A 12,098-nucleotide genomic window follows, 5' to 3' on the forward strand; every position below is an offset into this window, starting at 1 on the left:
AAAAGTACAATGAGATATCACCTCCCCCCAGTCAGGATGGCCATCATCAAAAAATCTATAAACAATAAATGCTGGAGAGGGTGTGGAGAAAAGGGAACCCTCTTGCATTGTTGGTGGGAATGTAAATTGATACAGCCACTATGGAGAACAGTACGGAGGTTCCTTAAAAAACCAAAAATAGAACTATCTTATGACCCAGCAATCCTACTACTGGACATATACCCTGAGAAAACCATAATTCAGAGAGTCATGTACCACAATGTTCATTGAAGCACTATTTACAAGAGCCAGGACTTGGAAGCATCCTGAGTGTCCATCAACAGATGAATGGATAAAGAAGATGCGGCACATATATACAATGGAATATTACTCAACCATAAAAAAATGAAATTGAGTTATTTGTAGGGAGGTGGATGGACCTAGAGACTGTCATACAGAGTGAAATAAGTCAGAAAGAGAAAAACAAATACTGTATGCTAACACATATATATGGAATCTAAAAAAAAAAAAGGTTCTGAAGAACCTAGGGGCAGGACAGGAATAAAGATGCAGGAGTAGAGAATGGACTTGAGGACATGGAGAGGGGGAAGTATAAGCTGGGACTAAGTGAGGGAGTAGCATTGACATTTATACACTACCAAATATAAAATAGATAGCTAGTGGGAAGCAGCCACACAGCACAGGGAGATCAGCTTGGTGCTTTGTGACCACGTAGAGGAGTGGGAGGGAGATGCAGAGGAAGGGGATATTGGGATATATGTATACATATAGCTGATTCACTTTTTTATACAGCAACAACTAACACAGCAGTGTAAAGCAATTATACTCCAATAAAGATGTTAAAAAAATTTTTTTAATAAAAGCCTGTCCTAAGTATAGTCTATTAATCAAAATAAGTAAATAAAGCAAGAAAGAAAAAAGAAAATAAATTACTAAAAATACTGAAAAAAATGATATAAAACCAATTCAAATAGCACTTAAAAGAAAATAAGCAAGGAAATATTGTTTAAAAAATATTATTAAATGATTGAAGGATTTTCTGAATGAGGCTTGGTAGCAAGAGGAGGGAGTTGGGAAGAGGCGTATAGTCACTCTTTCTGGTGGGAGAAGGTGAGTGAGATTTAGTTAAAGCCAGTGAGTGAAACAGTAAGTGCCTGATAGTTGTCTGTATCTAACCCTAAGGAACTAGTCAACATCCTCTCCTCCAGGCCATGCAGACTTTGGAGGTACATAGAAAGAACGACTACAGGAAGCCACACACATAAAATGGACATCTGTTTGGATTTCTTTTTCTTATAATTATATTGCCCCTGATAACATATGCTGACAATTCATTTTTTGTTTTAGTTTTGGTTTTCATGTGATATATCTTCCCACCTGCTTATAAGGCAATGGCAATTATTTTCCTGTATGTTCTAAAAGTTATTTTTAATATTTGGTATGAAATTATCCAGGCTCCTTTCCTTCCTCTTAAAACAACCAGCAGTGAGCATCACGTTGAACCAATTCTCCTCTTGTAAATTCTTCTGATGAGTCTTTTCTAGGCACCTTAGTCTCAGCTACGTTCTTAACAGTCTCTTCCACTTTCATTGATCATATTTTTAGTGAATAAAGTGGAGAAGTAGTATTGAAAAAGCACAGGACACTTAAACAATGAGAGCAGAGAGGTGATCCTATTGAGATGTGTCTGAGGCATCATGGGAACCCATCCTACATCTTCATGCCCAGAACCAAAAAGGGAAACTCAAGATCTGTTATAATGGATTTTTGACTTATTTGTAAATTTCAATTAAGTTGTTTTGCTGGCAGGTTTAGCAAATATTCCATTTGTGAGAATTCGGATAACAAGAGATACCACTATAGGTGCAATGTCCAATGGGAGCTGGAAAGCTAAATGAATCACTCTAAGAAAGGGATGGGAATTGAGCTAGAGCCAACAAAAAGCAAGCGATGCAGAGGTCTGATAAAGGGAAGTGAGAGATTTGAATAGAGATAGAAAGTGTGATCGACAGGAACACCATGTCCACAGAGCCATGCAGAAAAGGCAGCTGTAGAAGAGGTCATCAGTCCTCCACCCATATCCCTAACCTGGAGGTCACTGTAAACAGCCCTTTAGATGTCATTGGCTCCCACTGTTGGCGTCTTCAGGTGGGTGCTCAGCTGGCCCTCACAGTGCAGGTCAGATGTCCTGGGAGACAGTGCTACTGGAGCAAACCTGTTCCAATGAGGAGAAGGGCTGAGTGGATAAACACCTCATGTCCACTTTTAGTTCTTTAATGAAGCTCCATACTGTTCTCCCTAGTGGCTGTACCAATTTACATTCCCACCAACAATGTAGGAAATTTCCCTTTTCTCCACAGCCTCTCAAGCATTTGTCATTTGTAGACTTTTTGATGATGGCCACTCTTACCAATGTGAGGTGATACCTCATTGTAGTTTTGATTTCCATTTCTCTAATAATTAGCAATGTTGAGCATCTTTCCATGTGCCCTTTGGCCATCTGTATATCTATATGTCTACTGAGAGCTTCTGCCCATTTTTTGATTGGGTTGGTTTTTTGTTTTTTGTTTTTGATATTAAGCTGTATGTGCTGTTTATATATTTTGGAGATTAATCCCTTGTTGTTTGAGTCATTTGCAAATATTTTCTCTCATTCTGTAGGTTGTCTTTTCATTTTGTTTATGGTTTCCTTTACTGTGCAAAAGCTTTTAAATTTAATTAGGTCTCTTTTGTTTATTTTTGTTTTCATTTCCATTACTCTAGGAGAGGGATCCAAAAATATTGCTGCATTTTATGTCAAAGAGTGTTCTGCCTATGTTTTCCTCTAGGAGTGTTGTAGTATCCGGTCTTAACATTTAGGTCTTTAATACATTTTTAGTTTATTTTTGTATGTGGTGTTAGAGAATGTTCTAATTTCATTCTTTTACATGTAGCTGTCCAGTTTTCCCAGCACCACTTATTGAAGAGACTGTATTTTCTCCATTGTCTATTCTTGCCTCCTTTGTGGTAGATTAATTGACCATAGGTGCATAGGTTTATTTCTGGGATTTCTATCCTGTTCCATTAATCTATATGTCTCTTTTTGTGCCATTACTAACTGTTGTGATTACTGTACCTTTGTCATATAGTCTGAAGTCAGGGAGCCTGATTCCTCCAACTCCATTTTTCTTTCTCAAGGTTGCTTTGGCTATTTGGGGTCTTTTGTGTTTCCATACAAATTTTAAAATGTTTTGTTCTAGTTCTGTGAAAAATGCCATTGGTATTTTTATAGGGATTGCATTGAATCTATAGATTGCCTTGGGTAGTATAGTCATTTTGACGATATTGATTCTTCTAATCCAAGAATATGATATATCTTTCCATTTGCTTGTGTCATCTTTGATTTCTTTCAGCCACTTCTTATAGTTTTTGGAGTACAGGTCTTTTGCCTCCTTAGGTAGGTTTATTCCTAGGTATTTTATTCTTTTTTTTTTTTTTTTTTTAAGAAATTCACGTTCTTTTATTTATTTTTTATTTATGACTGTGTTGAGTCTTCGTTTCTGTGCGAGGGCTTTCTCTAGTTGCGGCAAGTGGGGACCACTCTTCATCGTGGTACGCGGGCCTCTCACCATCGCGGCCTCTCTTGTTGCGGAGCACAGGCTCCAGACACGCAGGCTCAGTAATTGTGGCTCACGGGCCCAGTTGCTCCGTGGCATGTGGGATCTTCCCAGACCAGGGCTCGAACCCGTGTCCCCTGCATTGGCAGGCAGATTCTCAACCACTGCGCCACCAGGGAAGCCCCCTATTCTTTTTGATGCAATGGTAAATGAGATTGTCTCCATATCTCTTTCTGATCTTTCATTGTTAGTGTATAGATGCAACAGATTTCTGTGTATATGGTCCTGCAATCCCACTCCTGGGCATATACCTGGAGAGAACCATAATTTGAAAAGATACATGCACCACAATATTCATTGCAACACTGTTTACAGTAGCCAAGGCATGGAAGCAACCTAAATGCCCATTGACAGATGAAGGGATAAAGAAGATGTGGTATATTTATACAATGGAATATTACTCAGCCATAAAAAAGAATGAAAGAATGCCATTTGCAACAACATGGATGGACTTAGAGATTATCATGGTGAGTGAAGTAAGCTAAACAGAGAAAGACACATATCATATGATATCATTTGTATGTGGAATCTGAAAAAAATGATACAAAAGAACTTATAAACAAAACAGAAATAGACCCACAGACATAGAAAACAAACTTATGGTTACCAAAGGGGAAGGGGGGCTGAGGGATAAATTAGGAGTTTGGGATTAACATATACACACTACTAAATATAAAATAGATAACAAACAAGGACATACTGTATAGCACAGGGAACTATACTCAATATATTGTAATAACCTATAAGGGAAAAGAATCTGAAAAAAATATATATGTATGTAAAACTGAATCACTTTGCTATACACCTGAAATAAACACAACATTGTAAATAAACTATACTTCAATAAAAAAAAATTTTAAACCTCAGGTTCTAATCCTCAGAAGTACATTCTGAGTTGTGTTCCACACACCTTCAAGGGGCACTCAGCATAGTGTAGAACCTGTTAGCAACAACAATGATCCCCTCAAACATGCTCCCTCTTTAGGCTGTCCTCCCTTCCGCATCTTACTACCCACTCGCTCACAGTGCTTCCTGGGATCACTTCTCAAGGAAACTAGTAATTCACAAATCCTTGAATCAGGGGAAACCAAAATAATTCCTAGTAGCAGGAGCAGATGATGGCTTTTAAGACCATGAATGAATACCTCTGTATTAAGTAGGTTTCTCTAACGGTTCAAGCCCCTCTGTAGTATCTAAGGTTTAGTGAGAGTCTGCTACACACCATTGCCTCATTGGAGTATGTTTGGGGAAATTAAACAAAAGAGGCCAATGTTCCCCATAGAGTTCTGTGTACAAAAGAGATGAGGCAAAGGAACCGAGATATGAATGAAAGAGAGATTTCAGAGGATGCAAGAGTTGGAGGAAGTGGTGAGTGCAAGGAATAAAAGCCTCCAAACACTCCAAGACATAAATGTAATTGGTATGGGGTTTCTCCTCAAGTGGGGGACAGTTGCTTGACCATTTTACTTTTCTAAAAAGGAAAATAGGACCAATCGGATTGAGGACTTGGGAGAACAAAGGTGGCTGTCGGGTGGGCTTCCATTCATCAGGTTTTCAAAGTTTGTTCCTGAGGATGGAATCAGGAGATCAGACACAGACATGAATCCCCCTCTTGCAAGGCAAAGGCAAGAGGGAGCATTAGTGAGGCAGAGGCCAAGTGCATGGGGGTTTAGAAAAGGACATGACTGCTTCATGGGGGACAACGGACAAGGCTTTTGGGGTGTGTTGATATTTAACACCTGAGTGACTTGTACATGTGGAACTGTGGAGTAAAGGCAATCCAGGGAAATGTATTGGTGTGAGCCCACGTTCATATGTCCAAGGTCTCTACTGTAAAATAAATATATCAACTTTATGTATGGGTTTGTTCACAGACCTCATTTCACAGAGTCCTAATGACCACGAAGACAAAATACTGTTGGATATGTAAATTTTTTAATTGATGAAACAGACTCCGTGTCCAGAAAAGCAAAAATATGAATCAGAAAATGATCAATAATTATACAGTCTCAAAGCACTAAATATTAACCAATTATCCTTTCTAGATAATTATTAGCACAATTGATGGTGTAAAAGAGATGGTAAAGGTAATTAACTGAAGTGATCCATATTGGATTTAAGGCAGCAAGGCACATTTTCCTCCCCTTCGTGGGAAACATTACAGTCAACACTCCTGAGTGGCTTGCTTCGCCTTATCGTTCTGAAGCTCCAGTTGTTGAATCTCCAGGTACAGCTTATACACCTCCAGGGCCAATCTCACCTCCTCTGGGGTTGGGAGACACTGCGTGAGTTTCTTGCCTTTGACCACTTGCTCACAGCCTTCAGGGTACTCCTAAAAGAGAAATATGTGATGAGTGTGCTTAAAAGGCTTCTCTCCCAATTGTTAGGGGACATAGTTCATGCTGATAAAGGCAGGACTACAGATTCAGGACCAAGACCCACTTAGAACTGGTGGATGAGCAGGAAAACCAGAAAACACCTTGGACCCCACCATCGTCTTCCTAAGAAGAATATAACTCTTTTCTGAGATGGCTTCGCAGAAAGCCTCTGTGGGAACAGAGACTATTTCCGCTGACCATCCAGAAATGGGACAACAGTATACCATATCCCCTATAAAAGTAAAGTTAAGGAGTCAGTACTCCCAGGCCTCTGAGACCCTCCACCCCAAAGGGGCTCAGTTTTCCCTGTTCTCAAGTGAGAGCAGGAAAACATCACTCCTTTCTGACCAGAGGGCTTCAAGGCAAAGTTGAGAGTTCCTTTGTATGAATGAATCTTGACAAGTCAGATGTCACCTTTGCTGGCAGGACAGTGCTTTGAGGGAGACACCCATTTTAGGGTTTGATAGATTGTAAACTGCCTTGAATTGTGCCACTTACCCACTCACACTTGGGCACCTCCGGGTACCACGTTCTGTCTTCTGAACAAGTGATACTTTGGGAACCAACCAAACCATAGCCAGAGTCACACTGGACAGTGACATCTTCAGGTTCAACATATCCATCCTTATCCACAGATAACCTTCCATGTTCTATCTCTGGTTTCAGACACAAAGCTGAAATGGAAACATAATTTTAAGCAATCTGTAGCTCTAAGAAAAAGATATGCGTCTACGGTACTAAGAATGAACTATATTTAAGTGTTGCTCATTGTTTTACCTTTTCTTTCATCTTGAGAATAAAAATAGTTTTCATTAACATATTTATTGAGCATTGGCTACGTATTAGACTTTGGGCTAGTACTTTATGTGATTATCTTATTTAAGTCTCACTATTTTATCTAGGAGAAAGTGAGATACAGAAAAGTTAAGTAACTTGCCCAAGGACATAACAATTTTAAACAGCATGACAGAATATAAAAAGGGCATGTGACCCCACATCCTCATCTATCAAATCAACTACCTCTCGTATCTTGATCCCTGTAAGATGCTGGATACAAGATTTTCCCTCTCGCCTATTATCCTCCCATGTACAATGGAGACAATGGTGGCAAGTAATCCCTGCGGTTGTTGATGACAAAGTGATATTAAACCTGTGTGCATGTAACAATCAGACCCCATCTTTACCCCTCTTGTTGCCACACAGCTGGCACACTAGGAGTCCCCCACCCACAACATGCCTACGTCCTGAGCTGGTGGTGCCCTGCCCTGGCTCTGATGGAAATACCTGTGACCTCACCACGATGCTTACAATTATCCCATGGAAGTCGACATTCATGCTAGACCAATTTTCCATGACAATTTTGCTATGGGCCACAACTACACTCAGATAAGATGTACCACCTGTAGAATATTTCTGGAAGTATACAAGAAATGAAGAATAGGGGCTGCCTCACAGAGGCTGAATTTTGCACCCGGGAGAAAGAAGTAGGGGAGATTAATGTTTCTGTTGTGCCCTCTGTACTTTTTGCTTTGGGTACCATCAGAATATAGTAAGTATTTAAAATAAATCAAATTGAATCAAATATTTTTTGGCTGCCTCTGACAGAGAAGAAACTGTGCTCTCAAGCCTTTCAGGACAATTCGCCCCCCACAAAGCTGAAGAGGGAGCTGGAGTTACCTTTACATTGAGGGGCTGCAGGTGACCAGCCTGAAGAAGTGCAGGAGAGTTTGTTCTTTCCAACCAGGGTGTACCCTTCATCACATTCGTATATAGCATCACCACTTTTTAATCCAAAGAATGAACTGATTAGTTTATGATGTCCATGGGCAATGACAGGGGGAGAATCGCAACCTTGATGTGAGACATAAAAGTGAAAGAGGGTCAGCATGTCGGATGCTTATATTAACACTTCCCAGAATCTGTGTGGTTTGTAGGAGGCTTCCTTCTGTCCTTCTATATTCTCTGCCCATCTGCTCACTTAGCCAAACCCAGGACCTATGCTGCCCTTCTGTAGGCCTGAGGCTGGGGAACCTTAGAAAGGCTCCAATGGAATGACAAGCACTTAAGATTTGTTTCATTTTATTGACAATTCACTAAACTTGACACTATTTAGGAGCCATTTTGGCATGAAGGCTGAATTTGGCCCAAAGTCTCATTGTACTAGTGGTACACTCCACTGATTTCAGGCTAAATGCAGAGATGTACATCTGGGAGAGACTGTAAAGATGTGAAATAAATCCACAATCTCTGACTCATTGCTCCCATTCAAACCTGTCCGTCCAACCCCCCAAGAATATACTTACTGTCCTCTAAAATATTTTAGAAAAGAGCTCATAGAAAGAATAAAAAAGATGGCTTGCAGGTTGGAATAATAGACGTGGCATGGTGCTGAGTACCTCTCTGAAAGGGAATGCTGTCAGGATCCACAAACAGTGCATGAGAAACTTAAATAAAACAGGCCATCAGGAAAGTCAGGTAAAATATTAAACTGATGGGCTATAGTATCTACAAGTACTGTCCTCAGATGTCTCCTTCACTGAGGAAAAAGACAGTTTCCAAGACTAAAAATACTACAACACCTTGGGAAGTATGCACAGTAATGAGTGCCCCAGTCTTCCAAGAGGACCTATGTCTATTTACATAGGTAACTGTGCACAGGTGAGAGGTGCACAATAATCCAAAGATTATTGGACATAGAGCTTCAGTTGACGTGGACACCTGGAAACATCATGGCCCTGCTATTAGACCACTTGGTGGCCATTTCCATTACCTTTGAAGGTATAAACAGGGTAGATAAAATGGGTCATTGGCACAACCTCCATAATGGTGGTCCTTTGTCTATGAGGTAAGAGCTGTCCTACCCAAGAGGGCCAAGTAGAAGCCATCAATACTACCTATACCCTCCCGCTGGAGGCAAAGAAGGTAAGTTTTTTAAAATATCATGTACTGAGGGGTAGGGGAAAAGGAGAAATTTGTGCCACTCTTAAAGAACTAAAGATGCAGGAAGGGTCATCATATCCCCATGTACTTCACCAGTCTGTCTACTACAAATATTAGGATTCTGGAGAATTACAGTAAACTACTGAAAACCCAACAGCATTTTAGCCCCTATTGCATGCATCCACTGTACCAGATGTGGAATCTTTGCTAGAGCAGATTCGTGTGTCTTTGTATAAACGAGGCCACTGATTTAGCAGAGGCCTTCTTTTCCATCCCTATCAGAAAAAAGGATCACAAACAGTTTGCATACACATGGAAGGTTCAAGATCATATATCTGCATTTTAAGACCTTGGCTATGATAACTCACCTGTCCCTGTCATAATAGAGTCTGAAGATATCATGACCATGTGGACATCCACAGAATACCACACTGATACAGAACATCAATGGCATCACGTTAATTCTACTGAATAAGCAAAAAGTAGATGGCATGATGATGTTCCAGAGTATGGAAGGTAAAGAAGGAAGAAAGGAAGTAAGTTTAGAAAGGCAGGTTCACTAGATGTGGGCAGGTTTTATACTGTAAGTTAAGGCATATGGACCAGAAGCAAGGGAAGAAAAGAGAACACATACCAAGAAACAAAAGTCCAGCTTATCTATTAGATGTGGCCTATTTTCATTGACTCAGAAAAGAAAAGAAAACCAAGAAGGTCAAGAGAATAGGAACAAACAATACGGGGGAAAAAAGGTTGTAACGGGGGCAGTGCTTTTTAACAAATTTATCCACTCCAAGAGTCATGCAGGGTATACAATCTCTTTTACCTAACATGAGACCTTCCCTTAATAATCTCCATCACTGTAATATGAAGAAATTTCTAAAATAGCATAATTCCATAGCCCTTACTCAGATCACGTGTTGGTGCTTCAGGACACCACATGCCATCTGCTTGGCATTTAGCTTCAAACTTATATATTGCTCATAACTTGTATATGAAACCACATCTCCATAGAAATGGACACAGCTAGTGGCAAAACACTTTTTTCTGTGGTGATTCTGCCATTCTTTGGCCCTGGTATTGGGCAACATACCTCTAAAAGCTAACAAGTGAGTAAGTTTTTAAAAAATATCTTGTACTGAGGGGTAGGGGAAAAGGAGAAATTTGTGCCACTCTTAAAGAACTAAAGATACAGGAGGGGTCATCATATTCCCATGTACTTCACCAGTCTGTCTACTACAAAAATTAGGATGTTAGTAAAATCACCATGAGGAGAATCCTATCGCTAAGAATCTAACTTCCACCTTTAGAAGATCTCATCACTGAAGAGAGATTGGAAAACAGAGACACTGAGTCTGCTCTCTCTGTTCCTGATTTGCTAACGTACTCCAACCGAGTCATTTCCTTCCAACTAAATAATTCCATTTGGAGCCTCCAAAATGAGAAGTTGAATGTAACCTGTATGAAAATATTTTCAAATTATCAAGAGCAATGACAAATAACATCCATCCCTTTATAGCTTCATTAGGTCTGAAACCAAATAACAGTAGTTTAAGAATTGCATATTTTCTTGAAGTAAATGTTTAAAATATTTACCAACCCATGGATATTCATGGATATCCTTTCCTGGCCTTTCTCATGGATAGTTTAACCTTGACTATCACTGCATTCTATATATAGGCTAATTAATCTATCTAGCCAAATATGCCACTCATATTCCCACATCTGTACGTGTGTTTATATCCTCTGTCTTCTATCTAGAATGCCACTCTTCTTTTCCGTTTGCTACGCAAGTTTGTTCTGTGAAGGCTTCTTTCTCTTATTGCCCCAACATCTAGTCATTATTTATTTCTCTGGGTACCTACAGTAGTTATTAAGAAGAGACTATATATCCCATCCAACTATTTATTGAGCTCTTACTATAATCTAGACACTATGTATACTTTATTTATGTCTTCTATGACACTATGTACACCATAAATGGTATATGTATATATTTTCTCATCCAATCATCACAGGCACCCCTAAGAGATCCACATTATCATCTTCCCCACTTTTTATAGCAGAAGGAGAGTTTAAATATCTTGTTCCAAGTGAGGCAGTTACTGAGTGTCAGAGAAAGAAATGAGAGCTGTCCTGCTCAAAAGTCCGTATTTTTTGTGGCTTCATTCTACACTCTCTAGCACTTATTTAACAGGCAATTTATGCTATCCATATTACAGTTTTTCCCTTTTGAGATGAGGGAACATGTATCAAGTATCTTTGTGTCTTTGCTCTTGACATTGTGGTCCAAAATAATGTTACCTGTGTACAAGTCTAGTGTTCACAAATGATATTTTTTTAAGCCTAAAATCAAACACATCATTAGAAAATGCCTTTTATAAATTAATACAACAAATATTTATATAAATTGATCCCTATAAGGCTGTTCAGCAGACATTAATGCACATTCTTGCAGTACTGTAAGAAAAACAAGTCACAACCACATGAAGAGCAAAACCATAATATCAGTCAGTTTATAATAATGTGCCCAAAGACGAGAAATCCCAACAAGATGGATAGAAAAAAGAGGAAAGAGAAAAACAAAGGAAAAAGAATAAGATAACATTTCCTAGAGGAAACTGGAAGTATATTTTAAGTTTGGATAAAAAATTGCTTTGATGAATGAGATGCGGGCAGGGGTTTTGTCTTGGAGTGATGATCTGAGCAAAGACTTAGAGACAGCAGAGAGTTGTTATTGAAGGATGAAAAGGAGGCAAGCTCAGAAACCAGAGTGAGACAGATTTGAGCATATCTTCTACTGAACATGGACCAGAGGTAAGGGGGCATTTTGAGGGAATGAAAAAGGAGGGAATGAATACAAAGAGACCTGGAGTCATGACAAGTCTCTGTGACTTGTTGGATGCAATCTACCTTCACTGCCTCATGAAGGGAGAGGAGGCCTGGAAGGTGGAGGTGATGGTGCTTAGGGAAGACAAGGAGAGTGTCAGGGTTGGGGTAAAGCTTTGGAAGAAAAACAGATTTAGCAATTTCAATTTCCAAGAGAGAAGAATCACCCAGAATATATGAATTCTTTTACCTCACCTAGAATTTCCCTTACAGTATCCATTGTTATGATATAAAAAAC

The 12,098-nt window shown here is 39.5% G+C and overlaps 1 protein-coding gene across 1 annotated transcript in view; it reads right to left on the bottom strand.

Moving 5' to 3' along the window:
* The window catches only part of C4BPA (complement component 4 binding protein alpha), a 155,707-nt gene that overhangs the window by 26,096 nt on the left and 117,513 nt on the right, over positions 1-12,098 (bottom strand). The window contains exon 26 of the mRNA XM_082436825.1: positions 7,712-7,885. Within this exon, the coding sequence (XP_082292951.1) occupies positions 7,712-7,885 (174 nt within the window). The remainder of the gene's footprint in view (positions 1-7,711; positions 7,886-12,098) is intronic.

Source organism: Balaenoptera physalus (assembly GCF_965194825.1).
Source record: "Balaenoptera physalus genome assembly, chromosome: 1".
Taxonomy (NCBI): Eukaryota; Metazoa; Chordata; class Mammalia; order Artiodactyla; family Balaenopteridae; genus Balaenoptera; species Balaenoptera physalus.